The sequence below is a fragment of the Glandiceps talaboti genome, chromosome 5 (genome assembly GCF_964340395.1).
Source record: "Glandiceps talaboti chromosome 5, keGlaTala1.1, whole genome shotgun sequence".
NCBI lineage: Eukaryota > Metazoa > Hemichordata > Enteropneusta > Spengelidae > Glandiceps > Glandiceps talaboti.
In genome coordinates, this window is record NC_135553.1 from 809,657 (window position 1) to 828,652 (window position 18,996).

General features: G+C 34.2%; 2 protein-coding genes across 3 annotated transcripts in view; both read left to right on the forward strand.

The window, feature by feature from the left end:
* Nucleotides 1-10,333, forward strand: part of LOC144435723 (protein kinase C beta type-like) — a 128,916-nt gene extending 118,583 nt beyond the window's left edge. The window contains exon 15 of one of the 2 annotated variants that reach the window (XM_078124333.1): nucleotides 3,861-10,333. In XM_078124333.1, the coding sequence (XP_077980459.1) occupies nucleotides 3,861-4,013 (153 nt within the window). In that variant the 3' untranslated portion in view covers nucleotides 4,014-10,333. Of the gene's footprint in view, nucleotides 1-81; nucleotides 288-3,860 lie in introns of those variants that run through there. The other variant, XM_078124332.1, reaches the window with a different exon arrangement.
* A 4,362-nt stretch (nucleotides 10,334-14,695) lies between these two features.
* Nucleotides 14,696-16,609, forward strand: LOC144435208 (ADP-ribosylation factor-like protein 4C). Its single transcript, XM_078123787.1, has one exon. It carries the CDS (start codon nucleotides 15,104-15,106, stop codon nucleotides 15,710-15,712), a length of 609 nt encoding a protein of 202 aa, XP_077979913.1. The 5' UTR covers nucleotides 14,696-15,103; the 3' UTR covers nucleotides 15,713-16,609.
* The last annotated feature ends 2,387 nt before the right edge of the window (nucleotides 16,610-18,996 follow it).

The window sequence follows — 18,996 nt, forward strand, 5'->3', positions numbered from 1 at the left end:
AGAATTTATTTTGAAATTCTTTGATTTTATCAAACATATAACATCTCAGTGTTTGTTTATAACATTTCTATTCTCTGACAGAAATCTCCTAGAGACGCTGAAAATTTTGACACGGTTTTCACAAGGGCACCCCCTACCCTCACCCCTACAGACAAGCTTGTTATTATGAATATGGACCAAGACGAGTTTCGTGGTTTTACCTTCACCAATCCTTATTTCACTAACTACATACATGATGGTGAAACATGTTGAACAATGACTTTTCTAATGGCAGCATAGTACATGTGGCAAGTTTGTAGTTGTTTTATGCATTGTGTTTTTTTCTCACATGTTTGTACTAACTTTGACTTAACTTTTTTAACATTTATTCAATCATTCATTATCAACTAAACACATGGACATAAGATAATGCTGCCACTGGTTTATAAAGAGGGATTGCAACTAATAACAATATTCAAAATCTTTTTAACATTTTTGTAGTTTACAGTCCGAATAGTTATAAATCAATTACATGTATAATTCACTAATGAGTACTAAAATTTTACCCAATACACACAACATAGTGTACTTTTGATAAACTGAGAGCTCATATAGTTCACTTATCTTTCAGACCTAGAAATCGTGACATTTCAAGATATCCAAACATGTAATCCTAAAATAGACCTATCTTTAAAGTGTGATTGAATACAGCAGTAGACAAACAGCAGTAACAATTAAATATTGAAATCTCCATCATGTACATGTGAAGACATATATTACATTCATCACTCTACATTCAGATATGATCGAAGCGGTATTGATGAATTTTTGAAAGGGCATATAAATCTTATTACTGCATTGCTTATGTAGTAATTAGAGGAAAACTTCATTTTGTTTTCCAAACTAATCTTTTCATTACTGTCATTACATTACGTTACTTTAATATGGTTGTCCATCACTTTCACTATACTACAGATGGCTTTCTAATACTCACTACAACAAATAGATAGTTGTCCAGCACAGTCACTGTACATATATTGTTGTCAATCACCATTAGTTTACACAAATTGTCACTACACAACAGATGGTTGTCTATCACTGTCACTACACCACAGGCGGTTGTCCATCATCGTCACTACACCAAAGACGGTTGTCCATCACTCTCACTACACCACAGACGGTTGTCCATCATTGTCACTACACCAAAGACGGTTGTCCATCACTGTCATCACACCACAGAAAGTTGTTTTAATCACTGTCATTACACCACAGACAGTTGTCCATCATTGTCACTACACCACATACGGTTGCCCATCACTGTTTCTACACCACATACGATTGCCCATCACTGTTTCTACACCACAGAAGGTTGTTTATCACTGTCACTACACCACAGATGGTTGTCCATCACTATATAACGGCTCAATCACTGCCATTATGTTACAGAAGGCTGTCCATCACTAGATCATGGCTCATTCACTGCCATTATGTTACAGAAGGCTGTCCATCACTAGATCATGGCTCATTCACTGCCATTATGTTACAGAAGGCTGTCCATCACTATACCACACACTGTCTGTTTCTAAAAGTGTTGAGTTACTACTGTTTGCCTATAGCTGCTAAAGTGTAGAAGTTGATACATTATGTAGTGTTTTTATCCCTCTCTGTATACTGCTGCTAGTTCCAATCTTATGTCCCTCTGTAGACATTATTTTTTTCTTTTTCACACTTATCTTTGCATATATTATCATGCTTCTCCCATAAATAAGCAAGTAATTAATTTATGAGTTAACTTACTAACAAGGAGACTCATATCTTTCCCTTTGATGAATGTGCACCATATCCAAACAATCACTGCATCACACTGATATACAGCAAACTAATTACATTCATATATATGCTATTTCACAATTTTGCTGGTCACCATGCACATGCTACTAACTTAAAATAGTATGCACAGCACTGTCACAAGTAGTTGGTGTCACCATCAGATAAATTCTTGTAATTCACTAAGTATAAACATGACAGTAAAGTATAGGGAAGGATTTATCTCAGAATAAAAATGTTCACTATATTGAACTTAAAGTTCTAAACATGCAAATTGCCAACTCAGTCTTACAAGGAAAAATATTAATTATATAAGGGTTTAGTGTTAGGAAATGGAACCAAAATATTTTGGGTTTGTACATACTTTTTGAAAGTACTTTCTTGTTTACAGAATAAGCTGCGACTAATTATCTCAAAACTGAAGACTGTCAGAAAACAAGCATTAGAAAAATGTGTATTGCAACAGTTAATGTATGTTAGTTAGAAACGTGTGTATGGCAGCATTAATGCATGAGTTGTTGTTTTTGTATTTTAGCAATAATTTGCTTTATAAAAAGACTGAATCTCTTGTCAGCTATGTCCCTTGTTGTTTGAATTGCTTTGTCTTGATTTTAGCAGCTGAGTCGTGACAATTTTGATGTACTGGCTGTCCGCACCAAATAACCAAGATTACATTTGAAACGCTGACATTGTTATTGCTAATATACAATTCACTTTACAGCCAGTAATGGTGCACCTCTTGCCATACTGCACTTTGTTCTCCACTCCTGTCATTATGTGCTTGATACTTTTTATGCACTAACATCATACTCTGCATTTTAATCAAGTACAATATTGTCCTGGGGTACAGCAATCAAGACACCAAGTAATGATTGTTCCAAAGCCACTAATCACCTCACCAACACCAAGGGCAGTTGTTTTCCATATAGCACAATATGCCATGAGATTATTTTAGTTCAATCAGCTGACCTTCCATCCCATGTGCTCTAAGAAAAAGAAGAAATAAAACACATGTGTAACTACTTTTTATCTCTGAATGTGTTGATGCTTACTCTAATTGGAATATAATTTATGTTGCCATGCTTTTTCTTTTTTCCACTTGGTTAAGAACAGAAACAATTAATATTACTTTAAAGAAAAATGTTGAACTTTTATGCAAATGAAAGATGATCAAAGTTCAATTAGCAGACATTTAGATGTACTTATATATCGGATAGAGATAATCTACTTCAGTGACAACAAGGTGGACATTTATATTTATAAGCAGACATGCAAATACAAGTGAGGTGGAGACTTAGATTTATTAGCAAACATGTAAAACAGGTAGATATTCATAGTTGATCAACAAAATGAGTTTGACAATTAGAATATCACCGATTGAGTTTGTAACCAGTGAACATGCAAATCAGGTGCATAGTCAGATGCATTTGCAAATATGCAAAAATAAGTGGATATTTAGGGACATTAGCAGACATGTAAATTAGATGGATATTTAGATGTGTCAGCAATCATGCAAATCAGGTGGATATTCAGATTTATCAACAGATATGCAAATTAGACTAGAAATGCATATGAGGACCATATTTAAATTTATGGCAGAGGAGTAAATTAAGTGGATGTTTAAGATTTACCAACTGACATGCAAATGAGGTGGATATCTAGATTTATCACCAGATATGCAAATTAGATGGATAATTAGATTTGACAGCAGACTCGGCATACATATGAGGTCCATATTTAGCTGTATCATTAGACACACAAGTGAGGATTAGTAGATATATACAAATAAATTGATGCTATTACAAAATGTGCATTCATGGCAAAGCTGATTACGTGCTGGAAAATTGTCATAATCTTCAAGTGGTTATATAATTATAACTTTGATAATCTATGGGCTTTTAAAGGAGCAAAAATAGATAAACTTGCACAAACTGTCTTTTAAATTTAATATTGTATTTTCAAATACATGTAGTATGCAAATGGCAATGGCTTCAAATATGTCTTTCGAATGATGTATCCCGGTGACAATAATTTTCTTTTCTTTATTTTTGTAGAAAAACCCCCATGATGTGAGTAACTTCGACAAGGAGTTCACCAAAGAAGCTCCTACCTTGACTCCAACTGACAAGTTATTTATCATGAATTTAGACCAGAGTGAATTTGCTGGATTTTCTTACACAAACCCTGAATATATTATCAACGTTTAACCTTGATATGGTCAGTGTGAAAGTGAAAACTTCAAAAGTTAAAAGGCCACAGAGCATGTAGTGGTTAAACCAGTAGGCATGTTTATTCTTGATCTTACATTACTTACAGCCTTTCTATAAACCGTTTCTCCTTTTACAAAGACTTATATAAATTATGTGAACAAATGTGCAAAGTGACGACATAAAAACAAAAGTGGGTAATTAATACTGCCTCTTGAAAAATTATACTTTCTCAGGATTTTCAGTATGTTTTTTCTAATCATGAACATGAGTGGATATGATATAATGCAAAGTAGTAGTGTTCACATTGTGTTTTTATGGTGCAGTAGTCAGGTTTGTTAATTCCCAGCATGATATCACTCTACTCTATACATTGTGTTCAATGTCAGCTGTCTTCTTATAATTAGATATGGCAATGGCTGAACTAACAATTGATAGCCTTTTTAGTAAAGATTCTAAAACTATGACAATCTAGGAGGTTGTGTTAGTTCTACTGCAGGGGAGGCAGCTGAACAACAGACATTATTAAAAACAGTGTTAGATACTGTGCATTATAGAAAATGATAGCATGGATCATTAATAGCCAAGACAAGTGATATACAATGAATAGTATTCCTTACAATATTCGTGATCTGAATAACTATTTAAAATACAAAAAAAAAAGTTATTTAAATGGAAAGCATGTGATGGATAGGCCTATAATACACTTTTATGAAATATTGACCTATGTCATACATAACAAGTATACTCTATTGCAATGTTTATCAGTATTTCTCAATAAAAATTTGGATAAATAGCAAAGTAATTAAAACTATATGAAGATGGGATTAAGGAGAGGTTTTATGATATTGTTATTGGATGAATGGTTAGGATATTTATCCAAAGATATAGAGAATTAGACAAATTATTCAAGTTGTATAATTTATTCAAAGAAAAACTTATAAATATCTGAATTGTGTACATTTCTTACAATTATTGCATCAGTTATTTATTGCTATTTTTTTTGCATCAAACAATGTGAAACTATAGATATTTCAATATTATAGGTAATCACAGTTAAAATCTACTTAGAATGTGTGTATAGGACTGTAATACATTTAATACAATAACTGCCATGTTCATTTCTTATGACACTGGACCAGATTAGGGTGTCACAACATTTCTGAATCAACTAAATACATGTCTAATACAAGACTAATTGCTTATCACCAAGTACTTTAATCAGTTGCTATATATATGTATGACTATTTAATAAATAAAGCATGTTGGACGACAAGGTAGTATATTTCTAAAAAATACCTGCATTATAACCATTTATATAGAGATCCACATTACAAAAATGATACACCACCTGTGATCCATCTATGTCAACATTGTGGATTATGGTTGAAAAGTTATAACCTGGTAATATTTGAATACTGATGATAACATTATGATTACACATTTGATGGAAATGTGGTAATGTCATCAAATTTGATGAAATTCTCACATATCATCACAGTATTAAAGCTATACAATATGATGCAGGCAGCCATATTAATTGAATTATTGGCCATAGTAGGTCACTTAGTTGTGTCATTACATTTTACACTTGTATATAACATGTATTGATAGATGGGCTTACACTATGTGATGTCATAATACATTTCTCAAACTTGACCTAGGACTTGAAGTCGTGTAAGTCACATGACTTGACAGTCATGTTACTTGAGTTTAGTATCATGTGACTATAGCAGAAATTGATGAAAGGTCACACTGCACTAAAACCCCATGATTGAGCAATTTGAATACAACTCTCTGTGAATACATTTATAAGTATTTTTAAGTAGCTGCAATAATGACATTGGATTAAAATGTTGAAAATGTTGTTCTTTTATTGCAGTTCCACAAGTAAATTAAGATACTTTGTGTGATAATACCATTAGTTGCTTTCATTCAAGACAAAGAAAAGATAAAAAGTCTAACACATTTTGCTCACTTTGTCAAATATGTTCACTGATGCACCTTCAACTCTACTTTTCAAATTTTATAGCTATCTACTTATGCATCAGAATCCTTGCACACCAGTACTCAAGTTATTAAGCCAACATTTCAATAGTGATAAACTTTAAATGAAATCTGCTGACAAGTATGACCACAAGATACTATTGTACATATTTATTGAACCATGATGGGATTGATAAACCAAAATTAACTGACATAAAATGTGTGTACTTTCCATGTTTACTATACTGCATAGCTAATTGCATAGGAAGCAATTAGTTACAGTACGGTAAGTAGAATAGCTATCAGATAAAAATTGTGACATCATAGCCAATTTTTAAAACAATATTGTAGCACTGAAGAAACTACTCACCAATCTTATAATAGTCAAATTCTAAAAACTCAAATTTCAAGACAGTAGCTACCCTAAATCTATTTTGTAACATTATGGCAAACAAAAAATACAATATTGCCACAACTTAGTAACTTTACACAAAGAACATTGTACAAAAAGACATTGTAGTAATACAAACTACGATTTGTTTTATATAACATCTCAAATACTTTTAGCAGCTGTTGATTTTCTTTTCTCATATTTTATATTCATGACATTTTAGTGTACACTGTATTCATGTTTAAAAACCAGAAGCTAATTAAATGAATTGTTTGACCAACTTTGTGCTGCAACAATTTCTAGTAAATAATATTGATAATACACTGTTCATTATATTCTAGATAAATTATAGAGACTTGCCTTGATTTTCCATACCAGTTCATTTTAAATTATATACTTTGTATAACATTAGAAGCAGTGGCAATTACTTTAATCCTAATGCCAAGGTGTCTGTCTGCTATGTTAACATTTTTCAGAGCCAAATCCAGTCAAAAGCCATGCAGTTGATATTGATAGTTCTTGATGAAATCACTTGTTTGCCATGACGATCAAAGATGAAACAAATGAAGGTGGTAAAGTTATTATGCAAATTAGGTAAAGCAATTTATAACAAGAATAGTTCCTAAAACAAAACCTTGTAATAATACATTTGAGTATGAACCATTCAATTCAATTTGAGTGTTTAGCTTAAACACTGCTCAACTATTTAAATTAAGAGCACTAGTTAATCAGAAGTAAGTTTTTGCAAAGGTGACCCAAATCTTAAAAGGTTCAGATGATTTGAAAGTATTACCATGTGAATTTTAAATGTTCTATATTTTGAGTATTTTGTCCATAACCATAAAATTATTAAACAGCATGCATAACTTGATGCTCTAAGGAATCATTTGCAGATGACATCATATTCAAATGATAATAAAAAGGTCTGTGAAATAATAACCCAAATGAAAGATTTATCAAATGACATTAGTTTATCCCTATCATTCAATATCAACTGGACAGGATGTAATAGATGGCATGAAGGGTTTATACAATCTAAATACAACCATATATATAAAGTTACTCAGATACCATGTTTTTACTCAGTATAAATTTGACTTCATCTAAGTAGTCTATGTTACTTTACTTGAGGTCCTCTCAATCACTAACACATAAAGGGTTAGACAGGAGGTGTAACCAGGTTAGAATTGATAAACAATTTAAGGAACTGTTTCAGTTACAACAGACCTTTTGTAGAATTTAATTTGGTGTAATTCTTAATAAAATGGGCAAACCAGGTGTAACTGTCTGTCTGTCTCAGTTCATCCATCTATCTGTGCATGTCCGTGTCATATTAATAGACATTTGTCTGAGTTCATCCATCTGTCTGTGCATGTCCGGTCATATTAAGACATTTATCCATCTCATCCAAAGCTGGTATCAGCTCTTTGTAAAATAATTAGCATGCAAACTTTATGATTGACAGAATGAATTCATCTTCACATATAATATCAAAATAGTGCTTGTTTTTTCTTAATAACTCAGCCTCTGACTTCAACTTTCATATTCTTCAAGCTGCATAATATATTGTGTAACTATTACCATGCACCACATTTTTTTTGGTCCCTTTCAATGATCACGTGATTCTGGCTTCCAAGGGTTAACTAAATTCAAATTTTTTATGTGTATACCCATTAGATTGTATGCAGGTCTTGTACTGAATTTTGTGACATTAACCTTGACTTTGAACAAACTACCTTAAACTATCATCATGTCCATTTGTAGTTTGGGTCTTTATCTTCCTGAAGACTTGTGTGTACAACATTGCAGTCTCAAAGATTAACGTATTGTGTTAACTTGCAGCCTCCAAATGTGTCTCAGAAACATGTGTGTAGTGTGGATGAGATACAACCAATAACCACGGGACTGCTTGTCTTAATACTTGGTCAGGGTTTGTTTTAATGTCTAGTTGTATATTTGACCAAAGTAAAATACACAGATCAGTGGTTTGCAGTAAGGTAAAGCAGTGACTTTTCAGTTGTGTATAGTTTTAAAAAAAATTTCAAAGTTGTATGCAAATAAAGTATTATATAACATTTCATTTATATAATATTATAGAAACATTGATGTGCTATCTTGTAGAATTGTTCCTAAAGATATTTGTATCTAGATAAAGAAATCTATAATAAGCAAAGGAGATCTCTACCTTGGCATTGGAATGGGTCAAGTAATGTGACTTTGATCAAAAGATTCAAACCTTCCAAGTATATTAGATTATTATTGGTCAGTATTTAATTCCTAGAGGTGTCTTGATAACAAGTGTTCAAAGCATATTTTTAAAACCCATAGTATGCAATTTGGGTCTCAAAATTGCATTCTTCATCAAAACACTCCAAAAATATAAAACATATATTCAGTTGGGCTTCACTGTCCATTGACTGCATTTTAAGCATACACAAAAATATCACATTTTAGTTTATATATCCAGTACTATCATTTCACATTTGCAAAATTGCTTGGATTTGTTCACATTTTGTTTATTTCTAAACCTTAGTACATGGTTTATATATCCCTATCTATAATCTGCCAGAAAAACACAAAATATCACTTGCCCTTCACAAAGTAGTCATAATGACTATACTATATTCACCCAAATCAGATCATTTCAAACTCTTGTACCATTGCTCCATATCTACATTGCTTACATCATGACTTCTATCTATGCATATATTTTCATACTATTGCTAGTATTCATGTTATTTTCTGCTTTTTGATAATTAGAATTTTGATAGCTTTTTAACCATCTTAATCTGTGGCTACTAATTTTTTTCACTTTTAATCTTGACTTCAGTCTACTCATCAAAGCTTGATATTAATCCTATTTTAGTAAATCATTCTCTATAATATTTTAAGATGAACAGTTCAAATTTGTACAGAAAGTACCATATTTAGCTAGGCTTGGTATTTTTAGGTATGGGTAAGCACAGCAGACAGTCAATCCTTATTATATTCATTTAATGTTAGAATTCTTTAATAATATTCAATGAAAAGTCTTTAAATGTCCATTTTGGCTATCATGGTATCACTGATCTATCTGAAATGCATGATGTTCTTAATTCATTGTAGACCACAACATTTGATATGTCAGTTAACAAAAAAAACTACTCAAGATATATTCATATTCAAGTCTAAATGGAGCTTGAAGTATTCCTATGATTTCATTGTTATTCCATTCTTCCTTGACATTATATTTAAACTATGAATCAAATGTAGGGCTTTATGATTGCTATAATAATGATTTGATTTAGAGTTTAGTTAGTTATATATAATGGTTCATGTGGTAGCATTTAGTTGTAGACATGTACACCTATCAATGTATTCACACATTCAGAGCAACATTGAATGTTTTAAACAACATTAATAGGGTCCCGTTGTTGTAACACATGATGTTGATGATGATGATGATGATGATGATGATGATGATGATGATGTGCTGAAAGGTAAGATCATGGGTAAATGTAATATTGAATCACATCAACCTGTGTTGTGGACATGTACCATTTTTCTTCATAAAATCTTTGAATGTGTGAATTGACTTGAATTCAATGTAAGTTAAAACTACTGGGTGCAATCTCTTTAAAGATTTTCATTTACAGTCATGTATCATCAATTTAGCAATACAACTTCTATTATCACAAGGCATGAATAAGAATTACAGTATACTGTAAGATGAGATGAGATGAGATACGATGAGATGAGATGAGATGAGTTGAGATAAGATGAGATGAGATAAGATGAGATGAGATGAGATGAGATACGATGAGATGAGATGAGATGAGATGAGAACTATTGGTGTAAGATTTCAACTAGAGGAATGAGTAAATTAACAATGTGAGTCAGATTCAATTTCTTCAAATCTTCACTATTGCTTATTTATCATTCTGGAATCAAATAAAAAAGTTGAAATGCATCTGTGTCACGTCTCAATCTTTACCTTATACCAGACTAAAGGCCAGGGATTCAATAACAGATTCTCTTATGAATGCCACAATTCTTTACCCTTTCTTACCCAATGAACATTCTCACATCTTAATGCCTCCACCCAATGAACATTCTCACATCTTAATGCCTCCACCCAATGAACATTCTCACATCTTAATGCCTCCACCCAATGAACATTCTCACATCTTAATGCCTCCATCCAATGAACATTAATTCTCACATCTTAATGCCTCCATCCAATGAACATTCTCACATTTTAATGATTCCACCCTATGAACATTCTCACATCTTAATGCCTCCATCCAATGAACATTAATTCTCACATCTTAATGCCTCCATCCAATGAACATTCTCACATTTTAATGATTCCACCCTATGAACATTCTCACATCTTCAGTCAACATGCATCTTATCATATACATCAAATTGCTAGTAAATTAAATATTTTATGTAACTGAGTATTTCAATTTGGAATGGTTGTGACTAAATCAACAAAGATCATTTGTTCTTTAGGAATGACTGCCAATCAGACGATATTCCAGGTTCCCATTTATTTGTTTTTTGAATTATATAAATGTAAATAAAATGAAAGTATATGCGGTAGTCCTTCATTTACTTCTCATATATTAGAAGTTGAAATATCACATGAAAAATTTGATAAAAAATACAAAAGAAATTTAATAGAAAATATATCAGCCACAGATCTGAATAGAGTCAATGCTAATACATGTATGTTTTAATATATCAAATAACGATTCAAACTGACAGCTAATCTTTAAAATGGGTGGAAAATTTTGTTTTTGCCAAAAAAAGTACCAGAAACAATAAAAAGAAACACATACTGGTCAGCAGATTCATAGTATTTTGGCAGTCAAGCCATATCCTTGTTTTCAATTTGTGTTTTCTTAATGATCAAAGAAAACAGTTGTTAAAAGCATGTCGTGGTAAACTATATACACATCACTACAGTCTGTACAATTATATTTCCTATGCAAAAATTGAGATGTATATTTTGCTTTCTCGGTTTATATGTGTACATTTGCATAACATCTGGGATGGCAGAAGAGCAGTACACAATTCGTTGTGCATTAAAAATGTACATAATTACAATATAAAATCATTCATCACATACAAAAGTGTAACATAAATAAAAAGAGTTAGCAGATGATAAAATTGAGAGTCTGCATTATTTTTAATTGAGATTTTCTTCACAATATTTCGATCTTTAGAGACTTCCTGAAAGGTGGGTATACAAACTACGTTTAATTGTTTATTGGTATTGATTTGGACTTGATTAGTTGTCAAATTGTTTACGTACGCTATACTCGTGTATTAACTACTGAGGATGCTGTTGCAATGTTTTATATATAACAGAACACTTGCATGGAATGCGTATTTCATCAACCGCAACTAAGGGAGATTTCTTTCAGTATTTACAAGGGAATGGGGGGGTCACTTTTACAAGTCGGCTCTCTTGGGAAGGTCATGTTTACATGTATATTGACTAATTTAAATGTTCAGCTAACTACAAAGTATACACTCAACGTTACTATTGTACAAGATCACACGACCTGGGTCACACGAACATTCAGGAAGAGCTCAATAGACAGAGCTTCGCCAATTACCTCTCCGAAAGAGATGGTTACTATACGTTTCCCCTTTAATATCTCCTTCTACTGGGCCCAGGCCTTTATTACCGAAACTCTTACTTCAAGAATGTGTCTACATTTCTATTTTAAATAATGACATCGTAATATCTTCTATGCTATGTGACTGAATGTAAGAAAATGATGAAGTCATCGGTGATAATTAACTTAAAATGATCAGACAGTTATATTATTGTATAGAGCAGAAATTGATACATTTGTAGTAGTATGATTCGTGTAATGAACTGATGAGTTGGAAAACAGCAATCAAAGCGATATTAAGGACATGTCCATTTGATTGCATTGTCGTAAACCACAGCCTCTTTTACGGCACCATCCAAGCCTCACCCCCTATTTCGCTGTGTCGCTGAAGAAATGACAGCTCAGGTTTGCGAGAATGTTTGACTGGGACAAGTGCGCGATCCTGGCATTGTTTTCCTTCTGATAAGAGTAAGGGAGCCTTCAGTAATTAGGGGACGGTCGGGGGAATGTGGGTCATATTTTACAAATTGGTTCTCGAGGGAGGGCCATAATTAAGAAACAAGGTATCGGGACGTCACATTTTAGGGCGCGTTCACACACAAAAGACTAGGGGGCAGGAGAATGGGGGGGGGGGGTACTCGAAAATATTGGCGATATCCATGGGTACTTTAAAACAAGTAATTGTTTAAAGGTGGTACTTAAAAATATGGTGAAGTCTAGTCCTGCTTGCATATGGAGTAATCCGGGACTCGATTCTGACAATTGTCCCTCCTATTTAGTAAGTCAGTAATATAGACTCGTGCACCGTCTGTAAGCAGGACTAGGTGAAGTCCTGTTTGTTGGAAATGAGTGTTGAGTATTACTCACTGTAACAAACATTTCCTACAAAGAGGATTTACAGTAAAGTTACCAAGGTGATAAGCAAAATATCAGGGAGGAGAATATAGTATAAATGACTTGTAACAGATTGAGAACATTAATTGACACATGAATGGAGTTCCAATTCTCTCAAACCAGAGCTAGTGTTATTGTAATATTTCTTCCGCGACACTGCGAAATTTAGAGGGGCTGTAGTTTACGACGATGGGTAGTTCGAAATGGTAGTGTTCTCATCTCATTGGTTGAGTGTCATACTTTGTCCTCAATGGAAGTAAGCCCCCATAGTTAGATTTTGGAATTTATTGTGCTTTTGTTTTTAAAAATATCAGGCTTAACCAAAACAAATTGTGTGGTTCCTATTACGCGCAATTTGAGAATAGGTGGGGTAGGTTATTATTATTATATATATATATATATATATATATATATATATATATTATTATTATTATTATTATATATATATTATATATCATATGTGAGTGGCTAGTTCAGGTAGTTATGTTTTCCGTTGTTTTCCATATGGTCTGTGTTATTTGTTTCTTCCCTTCAGATGTACATCCATTACAGATTGGAAGAACAGTTTTATGTTGTCTTCTTAAGTTGATATCAGTTTCCGCATCCACTATTTCTTGCGAGACTTCACAATTTTCGCGATTTTATTTTTTTCTCGAATATGTATAACAAGTTTAGGGTCTTCAGTGAAAAACTATGTGGGGTCGTGTAACCGGAATCAAACTATTATTTTTCTTTAGGCCTTAGTGTTACAGAAACCACATAATAGTTTAGTTACTGCCCATATACATACACAGACAGACAGACAGACAGACAGACAGACAGACAGACAGACAGACAGACAGACAGACAGACAGACATGTACAGACAGACAGACAGACAGACGGACGGACGGTCGGTCGGTCGGACGGACGGACGGACGGACGGACAGACAGACAGACAGACAGTCAGTCAGTCAGTCAGTCAGACACACACATATACATACATACATACATACATACATACATACATACATACATACGCACACATCCATGCATACATACATACATACATACATACATACATACATACATACATACATACATACATACATACATACATACATACATACATACATACATACATACATACATACATACATACATACATACATACATACATACATACATACATACATACGTACGTAGGCACGTAGGCACGTACGTAAGCCTTCAACTGTAAGGACCAAATGACTTCCTATTCACCTTCCTTAATTTAATATAATATGGGTTTTTGTTCCAACGAATACAATGACGTGGACTTCCTCAAAGTGAATCAACTGGGGTATTCATGTCAAAGAGGAAATTATAATTACTGTATGAAGATTCGGAATAGGATGTCAACTGTATTCACAAATACTATACTGTAATATCAGTGTTCATTTTATTGTATTGGTCTTTTTGTTCGTCCCAAACCTTTGTTTGTTGTTACACTTACATCTAAGGTATGTTGATTGTCAGAATACGCCCACACTATGCACCACATACTACCTGTAATGATATAGAATAGTATGTAGAGCTATGCTGATAGGACAGGGGATTGTACTGCTTCTCAACGATAACAGGCAACCTCTTGAAAATTAAATGCAACTTTCAACTTCAACTTCGCCAAGTCAAATAATGGTGACGAGAAAAGCGTTTATGATTAAATCACACATTGTACCTGTACTGGCTGTTCCCCCCCCCCCTAAGTTTGAATGGTTTCACCTATGCGGAATTGATTGGTTTCCTTATGTGGCAATGTTATTAACATAAACGACGCCATAATCGATCGTGTGAATGTTTTAGCCGAGCACAATCGGTAAACGCTCAAACTGTTGCATTTTTACCCTTTACTGTGTGATTTAACGATCTTCCAACAGTGAAAGAGAAGTACAACTAGGTGAAATCTCAATTTGAACACCGGGCCAGTTATTTGACAATAACGGAGAAAACGAATACGGACCAAAGGTTCACCACTACCGGTTTTGACATCTCAGTTCGGCTTGACTGTCTTTGCTACGGTTTGTACACCTTGAACTGGACAACATATTGGGTCACGGAGAGTCATCGGTGCGTGAAGATATACCTCAATGTTCTTCTACCTTCACCGCTAACAATGTCAAGTTGACTGGCGATTTCCTATTGTGTAATTCATTGAACATGAATGGTGGTGTAGAAAGCTAGTTTGCCAGGATGGGCAGCGGTTCATCTCGAGGTGGCCGAAGTCTGTTGGAACATATACCAGCCTTTCAGACCCTTCAGATTGCGATGATCGGACTAGATTATTCAGGGAAAACTACAGCGTTGTATCGCTTGAAATTTAACGAATTTATTAACAGTGTTCCCACGATTGGCTTCAATGTGGAAAAAGTGAAGCCGACCTCAGGGAAGGCAAAGGGTACGAGTTTTACATTTTGGGACGTCGGTGGCCAGGACAAACTACGGCCGTTGTGGAAATCATACACGAGAGGGGCAGACGGTATTGTTTTCGTTGTCGACAGCTGTGATATTGACAAACTTGAGGAGGCAAAAAGTGAATTAACTAAACTGTTAAAAATGCCAGAAAATCAAGGAACACCTCTTATCGTCATTGCAAATAAACAAGATTTACCAGCAGCTTTAAATGTGTCTGAAATTGAAGCTAGATTGAGTGTTCCAGACATTGTTGGCCCTATGCAGTTGTGGCACGTCCAACCAGCTTGTGCTATCACTGGAGAAGGTCTATTTGAAGGACTTGATGTTTTGTACGACATGATTATCAAGAGAAAGAAAACTCTAAAACAACAAAAGAAAAAGAGGTAACAAGGAAAAGTGCAAGATTTATTCGAGAATGTCTTTCAGTTTCAATCAGCGTCACATTTATTTAGCCTTGTTGTGTCCACTAAATTGTATGTCATAATGTTGTACAATTAAAAGATTTAGTACAGTTTTACAGCATGATCATCGACTACATGCCTTACTTTGAAAGGTTGTCATTTATTTATTTTATACGCTATTTGATGACTAAAGCTTAAAAATAAACAAATTTCAGTTTATGTAAAAGCTAATCAAACGTTGTTGACTATTCCCAGACCTTGTCTACATACAAGAGGTTTGCATATGAATAATGGTGTACTTCTAACAATTTAATTGTAGGCATATCATATGTGAGCTGCAAGGTTTTGCAAACTACATAAAGTTACGAGTATTTACAATGTTGTGTAGGCCAAACAAAAAAAATGATGTGGTTACAATTATCTGATGGTTTGTTTGCCTTGTAGACCCTATAAACCTTTGTTATTATATAGTTTAAGAGAAAGTGTAATTAATGAAAATTACCAGAATATGTGAAATTAAAAAAGAAATGTATGGAGAATAAAGATGTCATTAACCCTGATAAAAAATCATTCTGAAAAAAACAATCAATACTGACCTGGCAATTTTTTGAAAGCTTTGTAATTGGAACCATAATATTTTTTTTAGCTTGGCCTCAGGTTATTGCAGATGTGTTACAGCAATGACTATAACAGATTTATACACTGTGCTAGGTGGTATTGTGTTTACTGTCAATATAATAACATTGTAAAATGGTTAAACCTGCTCAGTTCAAAGCTACCTGTAGTAACACAAATGTTCAGTATTAAAAAAAAATTTAATTTGTTGTTTGACTGTGGTTTGACAAAAACACTGCCATATATGTGAACATTGTCAATAAAGAAAACCTGATATGAACAAACACAAATCTCATTGGAATCAATAAATCATGTGTTCATTCTGACAGATTTACAAACAAAGGGTTTTGTATACCAAGGTGTGGCAGTGTGTATGTGTGTGTGGATGGGGTTGTCACTAGGTGTGTGGGTTGGGGTAGAATTGTGGAATAGGAAACGTCAGGGTATTGTCAACAGTACGAGCAATGTTAAAACAAAATTGGCAAGTTCCCAAATTATATAATAGTTTTAAGAAAGAGGAGCGTGTTTTCATTTAAAACTCTAGAAACGTGTCTCTATTCATCTAAATTGTTAAACTTCAAAGACAGTCTGAAATATAATGGTGACAGAGGAATGAGGTATTGTAGTGTGTGTGATGTATACTGACTGTAATATGTAAGCTGGGACCTGATGATGTCCCCTTACACTGGAATGATGTATGCTGACTGTAAGCCGGGACCCAATTCTGATGATGTCCCCTTACACTGGAATGATGTATGCTGACTGTAAGCTGGGACCCAATTCTGATGATGTCCCCTTACACTGGAATGATGTATACAGACTGTAAGCTGGGACCCAATTCTGATGATGTCCCCTTACACTGGAATGATGTATACAGACTGTAAGCTGGGACCCAATTCTGATGATGTCCCCTTACACTGGTATGATGTATACTGACTGTAAGCTGGGACCCAATTCTGATGATGTCCCCTTACACTGGAATGATGTATACAGACTGTAAGCTGGGACCCAATTCTGATGATGTCCCCTTACACTGGTATGATGTATACTGACTGTAAGCTGGGACCCAATTCTGATGATGTCCCCTTACACTGGAATGATGTATACAGACTGTATTAAAGCTGGGACCCAATTCTGATGATGTCCCCTTACACTGGAATGATGTATACAGACTGTAAGCTGGGACCCAATTCTGATGATGTCCCCTTACACTGGAATGATGTATACTGACTATCCCCGTACTACTTAACTCTAGGCTAAAACAGGGGTAACTGACTGGATGACTGCTGCTGTTACTACCATATTCAGTGACTGTGAAGTATTGCAATGCTAGAAGTTACTTCCTTGAAAAGCGCATTTGATTTTGAGGAATTACTAACAATCCATCTGACTGGAGGAGGGAACAATAAAAACAATCACCTGATCCACAGGTGCAGACATCCATACTGGAGTTGTTATAAGTTTAGTTTATGTCAGTGAATGCCTATATGTCAGTGAATGTTTATATGATGGGGAATGTATATTTTAAAGATTTTGTAATTGTGATTTTCACCTAGTAGATAATTACCTAGTCTAGAGGCTATCCATTGGGTTTGAATGTAAAGATCTCTTTACCCAAATCTTTATCAGTTAGAGATGACTTGATACTATGTTGTCATCCAGACTATTAATTACTAGAGTACCTTACAAAATTACAATATTGATGAGTTACTACATTGTACATGTAATTGCAGTATTTAACAGTAGTACTTTGTCTGTTAGATGTGATGTGGCATGTCAACCTATCCTTGGTGTCTGTGAGATATGACATGTCATGCCAACCAATCATTGGTGGCTGATAGGGTGGCAGATAACACACAGACTTAGTTTGTAGAATAAGCATAACACTAACAGTATTTCACAGTGGTAGATAGTCTATAAGACATGACATGACATGCTGACCTATCAGGGGGTGACACAACATGACATATCATACAGACTAAGTGGGTTGTACATAGAATTACAATGTTTCACAGTGGTAGTACATGTGACACAGTGACCCCATTGCAGTATTGCTACCTGCTGTATTTGTATGTGTGTATTTTATAGCTACCACTATGTTTAATCTAGTCTATTAACAACATGAAGCAAGTGACAGGTGTGTTTTATTAGGGAACCAGAATGTCAAACATTCCAGAAATGTTGGTCCCATGAGAGCTATTTGGCAGGTAGAGAAGACATTGCCCAATCAGACATTGTGTTACAACAATAACCTTGAAGGTTGAAGTCATCCATGCATTCTTATAACGTCACATGCTTTCAAAGTAGTGTATTGTATATAGATGCATTGTGGAGAGAAGACAGTAGAATTAGATCTAAGTAGAGAATGTCAAGAATGGCAGGATCACTTCCACTGGTTGCATCAACAAGTCTGTTTTTCCAGTGACTTCTATAGTTGCGATGACAAAACCATTGAAAATAACGCAAATCAACTATTGAATCACAGGAAAGAAATTATTCATAACTAGAAATATTTGCTACGGAATTGGTTGAAATTGTGACATCTTTATTTCCAGTGGTAGTCTGGATGCCAGTGTGGTTGATGGGTAAAGAGATGTTCAGATTCAAACCCAATGGATAGCCTGTAGACTATTTCAGTGGAACTTAGTAGTGAGA

Excerpts from the sequence above, each read along its gene's own strand:
- LOC144435208 (XM_078123787.1), top strand. The coding sequence starts at position 15,104 with ATGGGCAGCGGTTCATCTCGAGGTGGCCGAAGTCTGTTGGAACATATA.